The 22,227-nt window shown below is 37.2% G+C and overlaps 1 protein-coding gene across 3 annotated transcripts in view; it reads right to left on the reverse strand.

Annotated features, from left to right (window-relative positions):
* Positions 1–20,287, reverse strand: part of LOC107694979 (LIM domain-binding protein 2-like) — a 54,229-nt gene extending 33,942 nt beyond the window's left edge. Inside the window, exons 1-2 of one of the 3 annotated variants that reach the window (XM_016494732.1) lie at positions 19,908–20,287; positions 3,614–3,716 (exon numbers count right to left, since the gene is read on the reverse strand). In XM_016494732.1, the coding sequence (XP_016350218.1) occupies positions 3,614–3,716; positions 19,908–20,039 (235 nt within the window). In that variant the 5' untranslated portion in view covers positions 20,040–20,287. The remainder of the gene's footprint in view (positions 1–3,613; positions 3,717–19,907) is intronic. The other 2 variants (XM_016494731.1, XM_016494730.1) reach the window with 2 other exon arrangements.
* Positions 20,288–22,227: the final 1,940 nt, after the last annotated feature.

The following is a 22,227-nucleotide window of genomic DNA, read 5'->3' on the forward strand; positions in this document are numbered from 1 at the left end:
TAGCAGTGCTTTTTTAGAAATCTGCCAGAATGCAGACATGACATGATCACTGGAAGATTACTAAGTTTCTCAGGTAGGTAAACAGTAATCTCTGCGAAATTTTACTAAAGCCTGTAAATTGTTTGGTTCAACTCTAACCTGATTAATGAGCCTAACATCCTCAGGTTTTTGGCTTGCACAGACACTAATGCCATTCTAATAAAACAACTGCAACCAAAAACAAAACAGATTCCAACCGTCTTCATCCAAATCTGCTAATAAATTCGTCTTTGGTTTGTTTGTTATTGTCTGATGAAGTGTTGCGGTTCAGTGGTGGAAGTTTTTTATTGGGTGTCACAGTTGCAGGGGCATTGCATCACGCTTTGAAACTCTCCTCGCCTCAACCCAAAACAAGAACAGTGTTTCAGTTCAGATATTAATTATTCCCCAGCTAATAATGTCCACGAGGAGAGATGTGAAGAAAATACTGAACTACAGCACTTCACAATATTTAAGGAATCAGTTACAGAAATAGGTTATAGTGTAGTCCTGTGTTTAGGTTTGGGTGCTGCAGATCAATGAGCTAAAATGTTTATTCGAAAGGTTCCTGTCTTCAGGTGGTTAGGGTGGTACATGCCAAACTACACTGTAAGTCCTATTCCGAAGTGAACATCTGTAGCCTATATACTATAGGCAGCTGCCTTCAAAGGCAAAATCCTACCTGAAATGGAAATGCATAAGTGACTGATTTGGAACAGTCTACATCGGCAGCAGCTCTGCGCTCCACACGCTTGTGTGAAGCACACGGGGTACTTGACCCACTATTGACTTCAATGGAGTTTGATGGTAACTAATGTTACTAAGCTAACCTAATATACATAAAAATAGCATTTTGTGTAAAATATTGTATTAACTTTTTATAGATGTATTATTTATAAAATATTTTATTTTTATTATTTCTATTAAAATATAATTAGTATTAAACAAATAGATATGCAGAGAAACATACAATGGAGAAACTAATCTTTTATCACTTCAGGAGATAAAAAATAGAAGACTAGAAGGATAAGACAGAACTGAGCTTCAGTCCTGGAGAGTGAGATTGAGAGAAAGAGAAAAGAGACAGAGAAAGTGAGGCCATTTGAACTAATGGATTTCAATAATCCATCCATTATCTATCCATCCACAATGGTACTGCGGTGAAATAACGCCCACATCTTATATTATATATTTTGGTGAATATAAGTGCAAAGTCTTTGTCTCTTAAACGTCAATGCTTCTTGTTTTTATGCTTGTAAGGGATATTTTAGATACTTTTGGAGATGGTCTGAGATTTCTCAGTACTGAAGTTTTTATTATTAACTATGAAGAGAGTTTTTAAGTTTAATCATGTTAAGCCTTTAACTTCATTTATTCAGCTATACCCATTAAAGTTTTAACAACCATTACGAGTCTTTCTTTATTTAAAGCAGTTGTTAACATGCAATGTGACCAGGCATCTAGGGAACTATGAACGTAAAATAAATAATGAGTAAATAAAAATTTTTGGGTGGGTAATGAAGGCCTTGAAGTTGGCAGAAATGCCACTGTTTTTAAATAAATAATTTAAGGAGGTTTTTTTTTATTTTATTTTTTTAAGTTGAACCTCCTCTAAAGTTGGTTGAGCATCATTCTTTTATTTTTGCCTGAAAAATAAATAAATAAATAAAACTGAAAAGTTAAAAGAAAATACATAAGTAAACTATGCTACATGTATGCATTTCTGTATAGAAAATTTCATGTTTAATTTAGTGCAGAATAATGTACTAATAATAATTGAGTGCCAATATCTTCTAGCTTAATTATGCTGAAAACAAAGATATTCTCAAAAATTCTTCATATTTAATGTAACTTAGAAATATAAAATATAACATAGAAATAATTTCATTAGACCTAAGTCAGTTATTGTACAGTTATCATTTATTTAAGGTTTATTTGCAGTGATGACTGGCTGCTGACTGTACATTATCCGGTGTATTACTAGGCTACTTACCAAATAAATAAATAAATGTACATATTGATTAAAGATTAAATTATTTTATTAGTTTACTTGTAGATTACCTAAAAGCTTCAGCTAAGGTTATCTGGGACAACAAATACATTCTACAGGTTAGTGGACGTAATACAAATCATCTGACCACAGAATCAAGTATTCCAGAGAGTGCATTTAAAATGCAACACTGGATGTGTGCGATATGACCTTATTTGGAATAATGAATTAATAAACAGGTAAATACTAGTAAATACAGGTAAATACTTGGGCTATCTTTGATCTGATGTCTTGAAATGTAAAGCAGAGGAACGAGTTACTCAACGGAACCTGAACAGTGATTACTGTAAACATGTCATACAAAGACAAGCAAGAATAAAACACGCATACTAATGCGAGGCTGTACCGATGCAGAAAACCCTTAACGATGCTTGGTAGAGTGAGGATTGAGACATTTATAAAAGGCCCGAGCAAATGTAGAATGCAGTGCTTGTGTTTGTGTGTGAGTGACATTAATGGAGTGAGGGTGTATGTTTGTGGCTGAAACTAAGAGGAGTCATTTCTGAAGACTAAAGATGAGCTGTCACAAGAGACGGACTGAACTCCCTCCCAATTGATATGGGGGATTGGTTCCCTATGTGCCTCCGGAGCCGATGCAAGCTTTGGTGTTTCCACTTTTAAATGGTGTTTGTGAGAATTACAAAAAATTACATGCTGCAATGTAGAATTAACATACAAAAAAAAAAAAACTTTGAAACTTGTCATTTGCTGGGGAAAAGACATTTTAAATGACAAATTAAACAGTTTAGTGTTTGAATTTTACATCTTTGTTCAATTAAAACTATTCAAACTTCACAAAATGAAGAAAAATAAACTGCCATGTCTTGAAAAGAGGCTAAAACTGAGGCTATTGTAATGCTGCCCACAGTCGAATGGCATATTCAGTTTGCATAATAAAAGTATATATTTCTGAATCTATCAGCACTACAAAGACCCCCGGGAAGGGAGGGGGCTTCAGTGAATGTTTGACTCACACGTTCTTTGTAACAGGCAGAGTGTTCTGCATGACTAACCAAAAGCAGAGAACTCAATAAGAACAGACAACACAGCTTAAATCATTAGAGGGAAAGATAGGAAAGGTGTGCAGAAAAGAAAAAAAGATGGACAGGCTAGCAGAGTTATTGCAAATGCAGCCAAAACTACATTAGGGAGCTCACTGCAAACAATTACTCTCTCATAAGGTGTTTAGACAAATTCTGGCAGAGCTGCAGATAAAATAATTCACAAATATGAACCTTGCAAGCCAGTTTACCAATTACAACACTTTCTTAGTCTAGTTCTCCATAGTGAGATGCAAGGCCATTAACCACAGTGCTGTTTTTATGTGATGTTTAGGGAACATGTTTCCTGGAAGACCAATAAAAGTCAATAAGATCTGGAAGGCGGATTTAGTTGAATCAAAGTTCTTTACAGATTTGTATGGATCATTGCCTTCTACTGTACATTTTCAGACTCCATAGACACAATATCACAGTCATCTTACATCAAGCACTGTTTTTATCTGGCACCAGTACAAGCAAATTTGCATAAAGGCTTAAATCTTACTGTATCTTTTTGGTCCATCCTCCAGGCAGAAGGCAATGGTCAATGTAGCGTCCTCCTCAAAGAACTCTGTAGCAAACGCATCCCACCACATACTATCACTCTCCTGGGGAAGAAGGAGAGTCACGGTTAATTAATACGAGTTAATTATATTGTGTGATATGCTTTGTCATTCTTACAAGTCTATTTAATAGGAGTGAAAATGATAAAAAAATATTTTGTGTATAGCTCCACTCATTTTTGTGATACACTTCCGTACAATGCACTTCCATTCAAATGTTTAGGAAATGTTTGAATTTAATACTTTTATTCAGTAAGCATGCATTAAATTGATTAAAATTAACAGTAAAGACATTTATAATGTTATAAAACATTACCATTTCAAATAAACCCTGTTCTTTGAACGATAAGAATCCTGAAGAAAATCAGTTTCTACAAAAATATTAAGCATAACAACTGTTTTCAACATTGCTAATAATAAGAAATGTTTCTTGAGCAGCACATCACATACACACACACACACACACAATATTTTTATATGTAGTTTTTTCTTTTAATAAATATAATTTGTGTACGTCATTTCTTGGGGTTGTTTTCAAAAGCTCAAGTTTAACATTAATGTAATCATCCACTGACATGTACCTCTGTGTGCTTTTTGAATTACCATCTATAATTAAGAAACACAAAATCCTAACCCTAACCCCAACCCCGAGAGCATCAGTTTAGAACCTACCTTCCCTGATGTCGTGTTCTTTTCTCCTAAAAGCTCATTTTGAGACAATTCTGCGATCTAGCATTCAAATGACATGAGCTCAGTGCTTATAAATGCAAGTTTTCCTTAATGAAAGATTAAAGGTTATGCAGAGAGCACCGGTGCACTGTTATTAAAAGTTGACAATAACAACAAAATTCATTATAAATAATGTACATCCAGGGCACCTAGATCCTACAAATCCACTACTAATGGGAATATTCGCTAATTGACTTGAATTAAATTAAGGCCACTCTATCAGATGGCATGCTAGCTGCGAACATACTCAGCGTATGTAAAATTAGACTCTGCGGCATTCCTGTGATTGACAGAGCTCTGATTCTAACAGACGTCGTTTAGGTCAATGTTGCCATCTAGCCGATGTTGCCTGGTGACAGATCACAAGCCCTCTCAGATGTTTACAATTAGGGCTGTCGACTTCAGGCAGCATCACATTGTATAGTGGCCGACCCTGGAGACCCTTTAGTCCTGCATCCCGTATACGAGAAGCGCTGTTTTTAAGTGTGGAGGAAGCAGTCTCGTCTGCTCTGTGTTTTGGGAGTCAGTGCCCTATTACGACCTGCCGTCTTAGTCACTGTAAGTGAGTGATCAGTTTTGACAACGGTGATCGCTTTTCCATTCAATAAGGCAGGAGTCTGATGTTGTCCAACACAGCTGGTTATTAGCACAGCACTATCACCCAAGACACACATTTCTGGCTAACACTCTTTCCCTTGCTTTCTGCTTGTGTGTTGTGAATGAGTGAATGTGTGTTTGCGATTGTGATTATACCTTAGTCACACTCAGCAGAATGCATGATTTCATCAGATAATCCAGCTTTCTTCATTTTTACCTTTTTTCCCCATCTTGGCCTCTTGTGGGTTGGCAAAGTATTGAGGATAAAACAAACGTCGTAATCACTAGGGCTCGGTATTGATACAGATTTCACAATTCAATTACATTCCAATTCACAAGCTCTTGATTCGATTCAATATTAATTTATATATATATATATGAAGTCATATCTGGATATATTTTAAGTCAAGTTTATATATATTAAGAAAAACTGCTGCAGACTACTATACATTACTATGGTACATTACTATAACATAAAAGGTTAAAATTACTGGAACAGTACAAATTCAATTGCCGTTTATTTTAAGATACAATAATCAACACTCAAATAAAAACTGACTTGTATACAAACATTTAAATTGCACATAAGGCAGGTTTTATATGAACGTTTTAATGATATCAGGTTTCTACTTGAATTGTTGCAATATAAACATAACTAACTTTTTTTATGAAAAAAAATATTCAAACATAAAATAAATGAAACATCACTAACAGGTTAAGTAAGAATATAATGAATATGTTATCTACTGCATATATTAATCAAAATGCACCTCTCTAGAGTATTTTTTTTTTTCTATGGACACTGAATGGCTTTCCTGTAAAAATGTATTGTTACGTGATATATTGTTTACAAGCTGTTTTATTGACGTATTTTCACGGCTGAAACACTGATTGGGTGATTACATGAGAGATGATACATTTTAGCAAGTTGTACTGTATCATTCAACATACATTCTGATGTTCATTTATGTTTATTTTGTGCTATAACTAGTGGAAAAGAGGAAGAGATGATTGGTTGAAATGCGCTCCATGCTGCTGTTTGAACTGAGGCAGCTACAGCAATCTCTCACGCCACATTAAAGAGTGCCAAATGATATTTATTGTTTAAATTTCATGATAAAATTGACCGAATTTGAAAGCTGAGACTATGTTTCATATAAAAAAAAAAAACACAAAGCTTATCGCAATTATTGGATAGGGGCCACGCTACACATAATGTTTAGTGAAGTTTTGTTCACACTTCTGAACTGAAAACAGCACAGAAAATCGATCTTGGGATTTAAGTATTCATATTGGTTTATCAAAATAAGGACTAATTAAAATCGAGTAATTATTGTCAACCCAGCCCTACTAATGACTGACTCTTTTCAGGTCTGTAAAACAGACGTTGTTGTCCTGTCTCTGACTTGTAAGTACATCTCCTTTTTAGTCATATCGCATCACAATGTACAGCGACAATGTAGTGGTGATTTAAATCCCACAACTCTCTGAGCTCTTTACAGTTCAATATCTCTTTGCAGCTCATTGATGGCCACTCTTGAGCTGAGCTTATCAAACAGTGTTTGTATCAGCAGGTGTTGACTGCTCTCTTTGAGTGTTCATTGATCTTCTCCACTCTAACATCTTCCTGATAATGGGTCAATGGCCCGCAGGGGGATCCATCTTAACTGTACAGTCACCACCAATGACCTCCTCAACACCAATGACCTTTGACCTCAGGTTAGGTCCTGATTAATAACTGTGATGGAGATCTAAAGTTTAAGAACATTCATAGTGTTTATTATGGTCTAGTCTAAAAAGACAGGTCTAAAAATACACAATATATACTACTGTTCAAAGTTTAGGGTCAGCAAGATTACTGTAAATAAGAAATTTCACAATATTACTTTTTTACTACATTACTGTTTAACGAAAAAAAATAAAATAAAAATAAAATAAAATAAAAAAATCTTAAAAAAAAAAAAACTTTTAAAAGTCAATTTCCAAAAAATTCAATGTCATTAATAACAATAATAATACCTTTTACTTGTTTATTGTATTGGTCATAATATTATTTAAAAAGCATAACATAAAATGTATGTCAATATATAGTTTTACAATTATAATTTTACAATGATTATCTTTTTAGCCCTATTTTAGCCTTGTCTTGTAAATCACAATCAACATAGACATTCTGTGAAATCGCTTCAGGACGTAATGAATATAATGACCCACATGTTCAAAAATGGTGAAAGGGCCCTCCATTATGTTCTGAAAACAAGATATCGAGCATACAGGTTGAGATAACACAGACGAAATATTGAGTTAGCATGTAATGTAATTACTTTACACTGTCATTGTTTTAATTACTTTGATATAAGCTAATTACGGAAGAGCATGAATGGCCGCTAACAGCATTATCAGTATCTGCAGCAGAACTCAGAGTTATAGGATTTAATTTATCTGGAAGGCAATCAGCACTGTCACAATCAATAGGAAATCTGATCACCCATTTGCACTAATCAACCCTATTTAATGCCTCAGCAGCCCTTGCAAACAGTAATAAACCTGCATACAGGTATGTGTCAAAGTTGGAAAGGACTGCATTTTTTAACAGTTAAATAGGATCATTTCTTATACTGTACCATAGTTCCCTAGCGATGTGATTTGCATTTATAGTGATATATCTGTGCACCCCTGTTGCTCTATTCTTGTATTTTTTATTTTTTTGCTCTTGACTGACTGATGGAATAAACCAAAGCTGCTGCATTTCAGAGACATAGATCATGTTTGATAAAGATGACATATAACATTGCAGCCAAGGGAGAGTCGGCTATAGATCAGTAATCTGTAGCTGACATGGAAAATGAGAGGTTCCTGCCTTCAGTGCTGATTGTACCTGTCTAGCATGCTATAGCTGATAGTGAGCTTTGATGTACAGCGCACCGACCGAACAGTCCTTCAGGACCTCAGGTGAACTAACATGGGCGTCTGCGCGGGTTGCCTGAAGATAAAGCCGTATTGATTGGAACATCTAAAGGGATTCATCAATGTGCCAATGGTGGCTCTCGACCCAGTCACTGCTCCGCAGGGGCCAAGCAGCTCGGATTTATGGTAGATCCAAGAGCTTAGAGAGACAACAACGTCCCATATCCTCGGTAAATAACAATAGTGGCTGTTTTTTACAACATACTGTACACAAACCAACTAACTGATATTTATACTTTTCTCTCTCTCTCTCACACACACACACACTAATATGGAGGGTTTTTTTTCAACAGTTCCAGTAGTTTTTATTTTTGTTTTGAATTTTGATTTTTAAAATGTCCTCTATTGCAGAATTTATTTCATTTGTAAAAAAAAAAAAAAAAAAAAAAGCAATGTAAGTCGGTTTGGATAAAAATGTTACTAAATTTGTTAAAATGTACAAGATTTATGCCATTGAATCTTTGCGAGTTTTGTTTGAGGTTGCACCTTTAGGCTTTTGCCTAAGTTTGTGCATGTTGATGTATAATTTTGGGGTCTGTGTCAGATTTACCTGCCACTAGTGATGTACAAAAAGCTAACTGTGGACTATGTGGACACAGTCCAATAAAATAAACAATATAAGGTAAATAATATAACTGAATCAACAACAGTTTGTCCTATCTAACCTTAAATAAATCAATCATCCATAATTAACCGAAAATACATAAACTACAGTAATTTTCCTGTAATCCTTTCTAGTTTTTGTTAGCATTGTAGAGCACATTTATAGTTTTGTTGTTTTAGTTTTATTATAATATTTAGATTTATTATAATATTTGTATTTAATTTCATAATATTGTTAATAAAATAACATTTTATTATGATATCTTTCCTCATAATAGTTTTTGTTTAAAATGGCATCATTTACATGCAAGTTTGGAGCCCAACAAACACCAACTTCTAGCGGTTACTGGGTTGCTCTGGATCAGTGTTTTTCCTGTTGGTGTTTGTTTGTCATGTTTCCTAACCATTTAAATCCAACAGTCAGTTTTAGAATGGTTGGAATACTGATTTTATTTAGAGGCAGTGTGATCCAGCCTTAATAATACTACGAGGAGTATCAACATCTCTGTTTTGAATGGTACTGCAATGAAGGCAACATGGGAATAGGTGTAAATTGTCCTTATATATCCTCATCTGCGAAATGACATTTAAAAAGTCCTCAGCCAGGCAGACTCCATTTAGACTCACCTTTCAGGACTCATGAAATGTACACAAGGTATTGGATGAGCTGAACAGAGCTGTGTGTGGGCAATCACGCGCAGGGTTTGTACAACTGCTGTTGAACTTCTTCCACCTACATATCAGTGACAGCCGCCGACAGATCTCAGGGAATACTAACAACGTAAACAAGCCAAAACCACAGTAGAAATGGCAGTAAGCATGTAAACAATTCATGCATCGATTCATGATACCTCATTTTAGTAAACAACGACAGTATAAACAACATCTATGAGTATTTTTAAGCAAGCTATTCTCGCTTGCTTGTCCTTGTTTTGCTGTTTTTTAAGAACAACTGGATGTCGACAATATTTAGGACTGAATATGGTTAGGTGCACATGATCTGAATTATGCTAATTAAATAAGGCAAGGGGAAGTAAACTAATGCCCTTTAGAAAGTCCTCACCGTATATGACACAGCGCTGGACCACTGAAGCCAACAATGCACAGCATACATACACTACCGTCCAAAAGTTTGGGGTCAGTAATTTTTAAAGAAATGAATACTTTTATTCAGCAAAGATGCATTAAGTTGATCAAAAGTGACAAGAGAATTTTACAAGATTCAAATAATGCTGTTCTTTTTAACTTTCGATTAATCAAAGAGTCATGCTTTCCACAAAAATATTAAGCCGAACAGCTGTTTTCAACAACAACAACAAAAAAATGTTTCTTGAGCAACAAATCAGCATATTTGAATAATTTATGAAGGATCATGTGACACTGAAGACTGGATTAATAACTGCTGAAAATTCAGCTTTGCCATCACAAGAATAAATTATATTTTAAAATATATTTAAACAGTACAATACAATAATATTTTACTGTTTTTATTGTATTTTTGATCAAATAAATGCCGCCTTGGTGAGCATAAGAGACTTCTTCAAAATCTTACACCAAGATCGACCCCAAACCATTGAACGATAGTGTATACATTTCTAAATGCACACCTGTGTTAGTAAACACAACATTCAAGCATTTTGAGCTAGTTTAGAAAAACATTTATGTAGGTTCACAACCCATCCAAATTTTGATGAGGTGCATTGAGAAACCAACCCATGCAGAACACAGCTGAGAACTTGATATTTTATCAATGATAACACACCCGAGGCTCCTCAAAAACATCATCGCTCAGGGCTGGACAAAAGGAATCAAAAATATGATCTGTACAGAAAAAGTCTGAAAACAGGAAGTTGGTAAAATGGGCTATCCCTCTTTATCTGTTATCAGCGCAACAGTGTAGCCTGGAAGGAACTTTGGGAAAGCCGCAGGAAAAAGGTGGGACTATTGTCCTAGTATCCTGCCAGTTTAAACGCCACCTTATTGTTCCAGAGAATCCATTTTTTTTACTTTTGTTTTGTTTTCAATGTAATATGTCACATTTCAGCCGTGACCCCATAACTTGTTTTTGCATAATGCAGCCAATTGATAAGAGGTTTGTACGCTATCTTCATCCCATAGAGAGCGCAAAATAAAATTTAAAGTCTTGTAAGTCCACTGCTGCCATTAAAAATGAAAAAAATTCAGTGATACATTATTGATAGTGAAATCATTAGATATTTCTCAGTCCTACACGGCTGATTGCTTAACAAAACTCTTCAATTTGGGCACATCAATTTATGCTAGACTTTTCATGTGCTCTTAAAACACAATCCATTGTCCATCACCTGCTTCCTACAAAATCAATTAGGCAACATGTAATATAAATGATGATGGACATGGTTAGACTGATTTGCCATTTGGTGCCATTTTAAGCTCTTATGGGACTGTGGAGGAGCTGCGATGATTGGTTTACCTTGAGGTCTTTGAGACTGAGTTTCTCCACAGTGAAATGCATTATCGATCGCTCTCAGATCAAAACGAAATGCCGCTGTGAACTCGCACTGCTTCTTTGCATAAACACATTCCATTCCAAAACCATTAGACAGATTAATAAAGTTAGCCTTTCATTTGTTGTCTTCTTAGTGACCTCTCTTTTTAGTCTCACTCTTTCCAACCCTGTGAATATTAAAGTCCCCCTGTAGTGAAAATCAAGTTTTTTATGTTGTTTATTTGTCTACCCTTACCAAAAAGTAGTATATTTCAAGTTTATTTTATTAAGTATACTTAAGTAAAGTTCAAGTATATTTTTAAGTATACTTTATGTAGTAAGTATACAAATATCAGTGTACTAGTAGTATACTTGTAAGTGTACTATTTCAATACTCCTTGGGACTAAATTGGCCCACTTTCTAGTATATAAAAGTATACTTTAAGTATAACAGTGGTAAAATTTAAGTACACAACGTGTAAAAGTAGCCCGGAGTCAGACCCACCTCTCCCGCATCGGCGTCGGCACTTCACACGCGTATGTATGCTCGCGGGCACGAATTAAGAATCACAAACAGCCGTATTCGAGTCTTCAAGGCATTTTGAGGACACAACATCGTCAAGTAAGTAACGTTAACGAATATTACAGTATTCACTGTAGTTGTCCGCTAGTAAAAACATAGTTTTATCAGTCATTATCCGTGTATGCCATTGTTTTGCGGTTACTACAGTTGTATTCACTGTAGTTGTCCGCTAGTAAAAACATAGTTTTATCAGTCATTATCCGTGTATGCCATTGTTTTGCGTTTACTACATTTCAGTGAATCAGGAGGCGCTGGCTGGTGTGAGTGAGTGGAGGCGGGGCTAATTTGCATATTCATAGATCAGCATATAGTAAATGAGGCAAGGGTGTTGAGTTACATTCAAGCTATTTTAAGGCATGAGAAAATTATTTTCACAAGAAAAAAAATTTAAATATGTCATTTTGATTATCAAAGATAAGTTTTAAGGGATAAAATATTTGACTACAGGGGGACTTTAAGAAGCGTTATGCTAATGAACTTATACCAGCTGAGGTTGACGAAACTCCTCCTCTGAATTTTAACCAGCATGCTTATTTGCATATGCTTATGCAGCAGGTTTTCCAGCAAACCTTTTAAATGGCAGCAAACATGTTTGATGCTCTTTCAGCATGCAGGCCTCAAGGCAAACATGTCCAAATGCACGTTTGAAAGAGTACAAAACTCGATATGGCTTATCAGCCACCTTTTTTTTTTTGGTTTATGCTGCACAGGCTGACACAGAAGTCAGCTTGGACCTAATGGCATGGATGCAGAATCATGCAAAAGCATGCTATTGTATAAGTGTTCTTTTTACAGTTAGCCATGGTTAATTTATTTCAAGTTAAATTGTCCAAAAACAGCAGGGTAATGAAGATAAAGTGAACAGTATCAAAGTCCATTTCAAGGAAAGCCAATTCACTCAGCTGCCATATTTGCAATGCATCTGGGCAGCAAGCATTTTGGGCATACAAGTGTCCTAAACTACTTTAAAAAATGATTGCATAAATCACAAATATTTCAAATTAGCCACAAAATCTGACTTCAACTTCTAAAGCTTCTAATGGCAGCTGCAGGGATGCGATGAATTAACCAATTGGCTCTTATATTTAGAAGGTGTGACTTATTCCATCATATTGTGCTTTGCACTTTCACCTATTCATAGTAATATGAGTGAATCATCTTGGTATACAGTATATACAGTCTTTGATACACTCTCAGAAAAAAGGTACAAAAGCTGTCACTGAGGCAGTACCTTTGTATCTAAAGGGAGCATATCAGTACATATATGGTACATATAAGTCCCTTTTGAAAGGGTCCTACCCCAGTGACAGCTTCTGTACCTTTTCAGCTGGTCATGTGATCTTACCAAATGGTGACCCACACCATGTAAAAACGGCTTTTATTAGACTACTGATTTGAGGCCTCATGTCATGCGAGTATACATGATTTTACATTTTTTTAGAAACTGCTTAAATGTACCAACTGTTTTTGGAAAAACATCCAAAAAAATTTGCTTTTACATGAAAAGAAAATGCACTGAAGTTCTTGAACAAGAGAACCTGCTAGTTTTAAGTTGGAAATTTCCATAGGCAAATCAGTATCTGTAACTAATGCTAACTACTTTCTTGTTAAGTGAATTGCAAATATTCAGTATTAGACTCCTTAACAGCCTTCCGTTAACTGGTGGAATATTTCACATAATGCAAACCACTGCCACTACCAACAAACACACCTTGAAGGGTGTAAAATGATTGCTTTCAAGCAGGTTTCCCAAACATGCCCCCTTTATTAAAGTCAAACTGAACTGCCTTGAAATGCACATAGTTATTCAATGTGTTAACATAATTTACACTGAAACAGGAAGTCAGGGCAGGACATATCTAGTGACTCATTCCCTTTTTAAAAAATAGCGTTTTACAAAAGCATTTCATTTACGTGTCAGCCTGTCAAAATCAAATTTTTATCTAGTTGTATTCTATTAAGTCTAATAGTTTACCCCTTAAGAATTTAAACTGTTACTACAGGAAAAAAAGATAAACAGTGATCATTTTTAGAAAAGCTGATGATGAGTCGTTTAAAAATAGTGTAATTTATAGGTGCATGGCACCAATGTTATCTCTTCTACCAATCAGTGCTGTTTATAATGCCTAAATCTCCTCCATTGCTTTAAAATATGACATTCTGCATAAAATTCAGATGGGTCGGATATGTTTTGTGGTCCACATCAACTGATGCATATGATCCACTCTGAGGAGGCTCGCTTGACACTGATGCAAAACCAGACTTTGTTCACCCAATTAGGGCTGTCGCGGTGAAGGAATTTCCCTTGCAGTAATTTTGAGTAGCTCAATAGCGTGGGGGATTAGGTATGTGGGTATGCTGCTTCTCTTCCGACACAACTGTTTTAAATAAATGATGTGGATAATCCCACATCAATAGGTATGTGGGATTATCGCCATATATATATATATATATATATATATATAAACTGTGTGTGTATGTGTTACGATATAACGAGCCGAGGTCATATTCAGAAACCAATGAAACTGAAACCAAATAGTGTTGAAAAAGGAAGTGAAGTAAACAGAAGAGAATGGCAAAATATCGATCCACATAACAGAACATAAAGCTGACAATAAGATTGTTAGGCTATTGTTAGTCTATATGTATAACAGTTCATTCTGATCCTCGAATCCGACTGGATAAGAGACTTTCTAGACGGGCTATCAGCCAGTGCAGTTACATTGTTGCGCCACAAGGTGGTGGAAAGGGACTGTCTTTGAGTGAGTCTTTAAACCGTTCATTCAACTACACGTTCAAAAACGCTGATTCATTCAAAGAGAGACAAAATGAAAAACGCTGTTGAAATCATTTTAACTGAGTGCCACGTTAGAAGGCTCAGCTGACCAATGCGTCAATGCTAAGACAGAGATTTGGCTTTCCTTGGACATGACTACCTACTTTTACAAATATATATGACTCGCAAGTAATCGCACATGCTCAGTTGATCTCTCTCTCATTCGTTGTCTGTTTAGTCTTGTTAAGTGCAAATCTACGGAGCCTCAGTACAAATCAGCATGGTACACATTATGTTATCATTACTAACTTATTTAATATTCAGTACACATGCACGAAGTGTAAAATGAGAAGGGCATAATCCTATGAAAAAAGAAAACACGCAAAAATGGCGGTTCCTGTGGTTCTTGCATTCCTCTGCGGTTTGCTCGTCAATAGCGCAGTATTACGATATTGCAGTTATCGCGACAGCCCTACACCCAATGGAAAGCATGTTTAAACTATGTGAATCGCTCCCTATCCCTTACATAGTGTGCTATGTGTCTTTTGCCATATAGAACATACTAAATGTGTGAACAAGCGATTGATTTCAGCTGAAGTTTCAGCAGCTTTAGGGGGCGGGATGCTTCGGATTCTAGAAAGCATTTGATTGGGCAGAAAATCTGATGAGAAACTGATGTACAGTATGATGTCATCAAAATCAACGCTCTGTATTGATGGTAGAGAGACTACATTTTGAATGCATACATCTTCTAAATGCAAATTTTGTCAGTGTTTTGGAACACACAAGCTTATAGATAACCTTAAGGCTAACATATTCATACTAACAGCCAAAAAACTTCACTTTTGACATTAAAAACTAGATCTATCAGATAGCAACAAAAAATAATGTTTTGATTACACTATAGAATCACATTATTTACACTTTCAAGGGAATCAACTGATGAATGATTGGTGACTTTAAGATATTAAGCTGGGATTGGAGAAAATATTTGAACAATATATATTATTACAATTTTCCATTTCATGACAAACTCTCTGGCGCTCTTTAAAACGCAAAACTCGAACTGCTCTCTTCTGAAGTTAGTTTGCTGCCAGCAAATGGGCTTAACAGTTTTAGCCTCTGGACAATAAAATACATCAATCACCAGCTTCTGTACTGAGAACACTCGAGTCAAGAGTCGGGACTCTTGAGCCCTCTTGTCTAGCTTTCCTGAGCTCCTTCCTGCTTTTGTTCAATTCTACTTTCACTCCAGTCATGTGATGTGCACCATGGAGCGTAATTCCCATGTTTTTAAGCACTAATACATCAATTAGCTAGCTTTAATGTACAGTCATTAAATGACTGATGCAGAGAAATATAGAGCCAAGTGGTTATTAAACACCTTTGTTTGACAGTGGCTACTTTAGCGCTTCGCTCCCCCTGTTGTTTCAGTGTTTGCCTGCAGCTCTTAAACTAAGAAAGTCTGCATGTCTACATGATGGATGGCTGTGGGGGGAACTCTCCCCTGTAAAATCTGTGCTAAATTACCACTGGCTTCAAATGCACATCAGCGGGCTTGGTTAATAAATACTGCGCTCACTGTTTGCAAAGATATTAGCACTTATTTAATATTCAGTACACATGCACGAAGTGTAAAATGAGAAGGGCATAATCCTATGAAAAAAGAAAACACGCAAAAATGGCGGTTCCTGTGGTTCTTGCATTCCTCTGCGGTTTGCTCGTCAATAGCGCAGTATTACGATATTGCAGTTATCGCGACAGCCCTACACCCAATGGAAAGCATGTTTAAACTATGTGAATCGCTCCCTATCCCTTACATAGTGTGCTATGTGTCTTTTGCCATATAGAACATACTAAATGTGTGAACAAGCGATTGATTTCAGCTGAAGTTTCAGCAGCTTTAGGGGGCGGGATGCTTCGGATTCTAGAAAGCATTTGATTGGGCAGAAAATCTGATGAGAAACTGATGTACAGTATGATGTCATCAAAATCAACGCTCTGTATTGATGGTAGAGAGACTACATTTTGAATGCATACATCTTCTAAATGCAAATTTTGTCAGTGTTTTGGAACACACAAGCTTATAGATAACCTTAAGGCTAACATATTCATACTAACAGCCAAAAAACTTCACTTTTGACATTAAAAACTAGATCTATCAGATAGCAACAAAAAATAATGTTTTGATTACACTATAGAATCACATTATTTACACTTTCAAGGGAATCAACTGATGAATGATTGGTGACTTTAAGATATTAAGCTGGGATTGGAGAAAATATTTGAACAATATATATTATTACAATTTTCCATTTCATGACAAACTCTCTGGCGCTCTTTAAAACGCAAAACTCGAACTGCTCTCTTCTGAAGTTAGTTTGCTGCCAGCAAATGGGCTTAACAGTTTTAGCCTCTGGACAATAAAATACATCAATCACCAGCTTCTGTACTGAGAACACTCGAGTCAAGAGTCGGGACTCTTGAGCCCTCTTGTCTAGCTTTCCTGAGCTCCTTCCTGCTTTTGTTCAATTCTACTTTCACTCCAGTCATGTGATGTGCACCATGGAGCGTAATTCCCATGTTTTTAAGCACTAATACATCAATTAGCTAGCTTTAATGTACAGTCATTAAATGACTGATGCAGAGAAATATAGAGCCAAGTGGTTATTAAACACCTTTGTTTGACAGTGGCTACTTTAGCGCTTCGCTCCCCCTGTTGTTTCAGTGTTTGCCTGCAGCTCTTAAACTAAGAAAGTCTGCATGTCTACATGATGGATGGCTGTGGGGGGAACTCTCCCCTGTAAAATCTGTGCTAAATTACCACTGGCTTCAAATGCACATCAGCGGGCTTGGTTAATAAATACTGCGCTCACTGTTTGCAAAGATATTAGCAATAGAGTTGCGTTATTATGCTGCCGTGGCAAGGCTCTAGCTCTGCACAGGCTCTGATATCTTGCAAAAGGGATGCAAGATATCAGACCTTTTACAAACATTTCTACCATCTGCCAGATGGATATGTGTGCACAGAGCAGGGATGTTTGTTCATTTGAGCCTACCAATCTATACAAAATTCTCAAAGAAACATGAAAACATTGGAGGTACCAAATGTTGCAGGTATAAAACAGTAAACAAGGTGTCAGAATGTTTGTTCCAGACTTTTCTAGAACGATGCAACTGCTGAGTGGTGCGCAGTAGGTGTTGCAAAAACGATATACATTGCTGAACTGACTGCTGTGATACAAAGTGTGATACACAGAGTCAATTATTGATTCCAATAACAATGTGTTTATTAATTTTGGAAACCTTTACGAGTAATAAAAAACAAACAAATCTGAATCAAATTAAATTATACTTTAACAATATTTTTAAAAATATATTTTTCTTAATTATATTTCTCTGTATACTTTTTCCTCTTTTTACCCCTTTTGAGTCCCAGATTGCAACAGTTTCCAGAAGCAAAACACATTCATCAACTAAACTTATTGTTACCCTCACAATGAAATATCTTATCAAGATCGATCACACATGTAAAGATTTAATCTTAGCAAATGCCCTTTTATGCCAAAGTGAGGTTGTGAAGATTAAAATGATATATTGGCACATGTTTAATATAGGCCATTTGGTAAGTGGCGTTTCAGAATGGAAGTCTTCAGGGTTTGGGCCACTGCTTATGCATTATTCATGATGTTGTTCCATTGCATCTCTGCAATACAGCCCAGTTCTCCTTAAAGTTACAACACCTCCATCAAACACATGAGCAGAGGCTCACGTGCCAGAACTGCAACAGCAATAGGCTACAGTGCACTTCATTAGCTTATTTAATGCTTAATTGGGACAATTAAGATAATTTTCAAAAGCTGTTCTGTATACAGTATAACATCACAAATGGGTATGACTGATTGTGATAGCAATAAATACTGTAATTATTGATCTTTTTTTTTTGACAGGTGAGCGGAATTCAGAGATGGTTTGAGGAGTTAGAGGTTGCAAGAGGAGACCCAAGGGGAATTTGTGGGCAGACTTGCATTGTGTAACCAGCAGATCTTTGAAGAAAACAATTTTCCATTGGGATCAGCATTACAGACACGTCCGTGTATCACATCACAAATATTTACAGCTATTATTTACAGCTGTTGTACTGTATTATTTTAAAAGTACAATAAAGGGGGTAAAAATGCTGGAAGTGTTTCAAGTACATAAAGTCCATGCTTTGTTGTCATTAAACTGATTTCACTGTTTAAAAAAGGCAAGCAATTACATTTCATCCAGCATATGGGTTTTCTGAGTCACAGATACAAGGAAATGAAAATGACTTTGAATCGACATAAAAGCACATGTTAGACCAACAATATTCCCCCCAACTACAGAGTTGTCTGAATAAACGTAATATAGAACAGTACTGATGATTTGCTAAGTGTATATGTGAGTCCCCAACATGCACTGCAAAATAAATAAATGATGTGTTTACTGTTAAAGGATTATTGTTTTACTGTTTGCTGGATTTATTTATGCTGTTTTTGTTGTCACTGTTAGTTTTTTGTGAGGTGATGCTAAAATCTTATTATGCTTGTTTGTTTTCACCGTTACTGAGATCTGTGGGCATCTATATATACAACTATTTCATCTGATCTCTCCGTCAGATTGCAAAGTTCCCTTGATGTTAAATGCCATAAACAACATACATAACAATGAAGATTCAAATATTTTGTGTTATTAATTGAAAATTTGAGAATGAGAAATATATAGTTATCTTGACAACAATTAATTGGCTGTTTTGGTTTTGGTGAAGTGAAATTCAAATAGACTAAATTCAAATTCTATCACGTTGCCTTGAATTTTCACCTTTCCACAACAATATACATTTTTTTTATATTATTAATAATTATTAAGATCATCTGTTTGGTGCTGATGACAACAGGCAGATGTTGAAGGTCTGAATACATCTAAAATACTGAAATCAAGTAATGCTTTTCAGTCCAATGCTAACATCACTTTTGCAGGAAAGTTTGTGGGACTGTTTATTTTCTCTTACATAGCAAATCAAACGCTTCTGCTTTTCCATAAAGTGCTTTTGGCATCTTTCACACATTTGACTAATTTCCTTTATCCTTCAAATCATCGGCCAGGTTATTAGTAGCCACGCTTGTATAGTTTTTATTGTTGAAGTTCATTTTTAAATCTTTATTTAAAACAGTTGTGTCGGAAGAGAAGCAGCATTGCTCTGCACTGTTCATTAACTTATTACCTCCACATGGATTTTAATGAGTGATCAAAGTGGTTGCTTCTGTATACAGTGCCTAAATGGTGTAAATTTAAAAAAAGGGCTTGAGAAAGGTTACAGTGCTCACAAAGTCAGTTACAAACTAAAACATATAGTTTCATCACTTAGTTCACGCTCTCAATTTTGTCCAGTTAGGAAAAAATTAGAATAATTTTGCAAACGCACAGGCTAACATAACTTTTCCCAAACTACAGCTGTCACTGTCTCATGTGGAGCGATGCCAAACTCACCTCTGTCCGGGACTGGAGTCGTTTGTTCATCTCATAGATTCTGTACTCAGGCTGCACCATGTACGGTGAATGTCTCCGGTAGAACGGTCCGAAAGGGGACGAGTAGAACGGGTCGTGCGGAGGGTTGGACATGTTGATTCCGTGTTGCGTTTATAGCAGCGCCAAAGCTTCAGCATCCATACAGCGCGCGTGCAAGATCTCCAAACGCCGCGAGACAGCAGCGATCAGTGGCTGCACGCGGAGCGGAGAGATGAGAGCTCGCGGAGGAGGCGGGAGAGGAGAGCAGGGGGAGGAGGGCTGGGCTCTCATTGGATAGCCGCAGGCTGCACTGGAACATTGTTGAAGGTGAGCCAAGCAAGTCTTACCATCCCACCATAAACGACTGGCCTGTTTTGCTAATGTTTGTGTTCGGTAACTTTCAAATTAGGTGGCAGTGTTGTACACAACCGGGGCTAGTTGTCACATGGGGAGTCACAAGGACTATTCGTCAATAACTAAATTGTTGTTCCCTTTCGTGGGAACTTCGAACTGCGTCCTCTAGGGGTCGCTATGGGGGAACGCCTCGTCGTGACCCGTGTCTGAAGCATACGCCAAATGCGTAAATGTAAAATGGTAAAAAAGTGAATACCATAAAACCACAATGAGATACTGTAAGGCTAAGTTCAGTGTTATCAAGGTTAGGCTTTCTCTATCTATCGGTCACTACGAGTAATGTCGTGACAACATTAGGGGTCTTACTTGGGAGCCCCAATCACCTCTGAGTTTAAGAGAAAAGGCCAATGAGAATTGGTGAGTGGATTTTGCATTAAGCCACTCCCCCCTACACACGGGTATATAAAGCGGCAATAAGGGCCGCTACTGGCCAAATGGGTGCCCTAAGCAGAATTGTATTGTTGTGCCCCCAATTAAGCAGTTTTACTTCGATAAAACTAAGGATTAGTTTTTGTAAAGGTTGTGATGATGTCCACATGTTTTTGTTGAAGAAATTATAGAGGCTAGCATTTCTATCGCAAAAGGTGGCCAAGCATTAAACGTCAACATCCAAAAACGTTTCACAGGATTATGAACGTACCTAAAAGTGATGCACAGGCTTCATCTTGGGCTTTTTTTCTTTTTCTTATCTCGGTGCCGGACTACTGATTTTTACTGACTACTGTCTTTTCCCGGGCATAGTTGTCCATCAGTTATGATCATTTGCAGTCAGCCGCAAACATGAGGTGAGAGCGAGCACGGGCACGGGCGGGGACGTGGATGCGGGAATGGCGTGCCACGTGTGCTTCGCCTGTCTACTGCCGTAAAACGCATTTTTTATAATTATGTATATATGTTCATGTTTATATTTTTATTTACGTATATGTATATGTTAATATTAATATAGAACAAAAGTTTTTTTGTTTTTTTTTGAGCAACTGGGATGGTGCCCATCCCAACCCCCTGGGAGTTGGTGCCCTAGGCAAACTACGTACTCTGAGTATAAGGAGCGGCGGTACTGGCAGTAATCATTCTGATTTTTGCTTCGGTGCCAAGTGGTTGTATTTTTACAATCCACAAAGCCATTCACCTCATGAGCGCACTCTCTTCGGTTGTAGGCGTGACGGCGCATTCAGCAGTGTTCCCTAGGTGCAGTGGTGATTCCCCTGGGCGCTTCAACAATAAAATAGAAGTTTCCTCTAAAAGAGCAAATTGCGGATGGTCTGCATTTTTTTCAAGATGCCACTCTGTCCATGTCCTCTTGGTTGTGGTAGTTTCCTTTCCCCTGATGATGGCCACGATCGCGGTCTTCTGTGTCGGGGCATAGAGCACACTGAAGACTCATGCCCGTACTGTGAGAGCATTACCATGGCGACGCTGCGATCGCGTCTCTCCTTTCTGAGGAAAGGAAGAGACCCCTCTGTCACTACCCATCCTGTTTCCTCTGCACAGCACAGGGCCATGTTGGTTTGTTCTCTGGGAGATTTGAGGATTACAGTGGGAGCAAATCCGCCGGGCCAGTTCCCACAGACCTCCCACTCCTCATGCAGCGCTTGTCCCGTACAGTTTCCAGGTGATTCCACTGGCCCATCACATGACGGTCCCAGCCTTTCATTCGAGGCTCCGCCAGAGGATCAGATGTCGATAGCAACATCGTGGGATGGGCTATTGTCCTTTGAGGATGAAGATTCCGTTGGGCCCATCGGGTGTTGTGGCTTCCGCCGAATCGGACCCAAAGTTGACGGCCGTGCTTGCCCGGGCAACCGTGAGCACTGGGTTGGAGGTGAACACACCGCCCAACCCTGAGTGCTCAAGGCTGGAAGATTTGTTTCTCGGCATGGAGCGCGGC

The sequence above is a fragment of the Sinocyclocheilus anshuiensis genome, unplaced genomic scaffold (genome assembly GCF_001515605.1).
Source record: "Sinocyclocheilus anshuiensis isolate Anshui unplaced genomic scaffold, SAMN03320099.WGS_v1.1 scaffold226, whole genome shotgun sequence".
NCBI lineage: Eukaryota > Metazoa > Chordata > Actinopteri > Cypriniformes > Cyprinidae > Sinocyclocheilus > Sinocyclocheilus anshuiensis.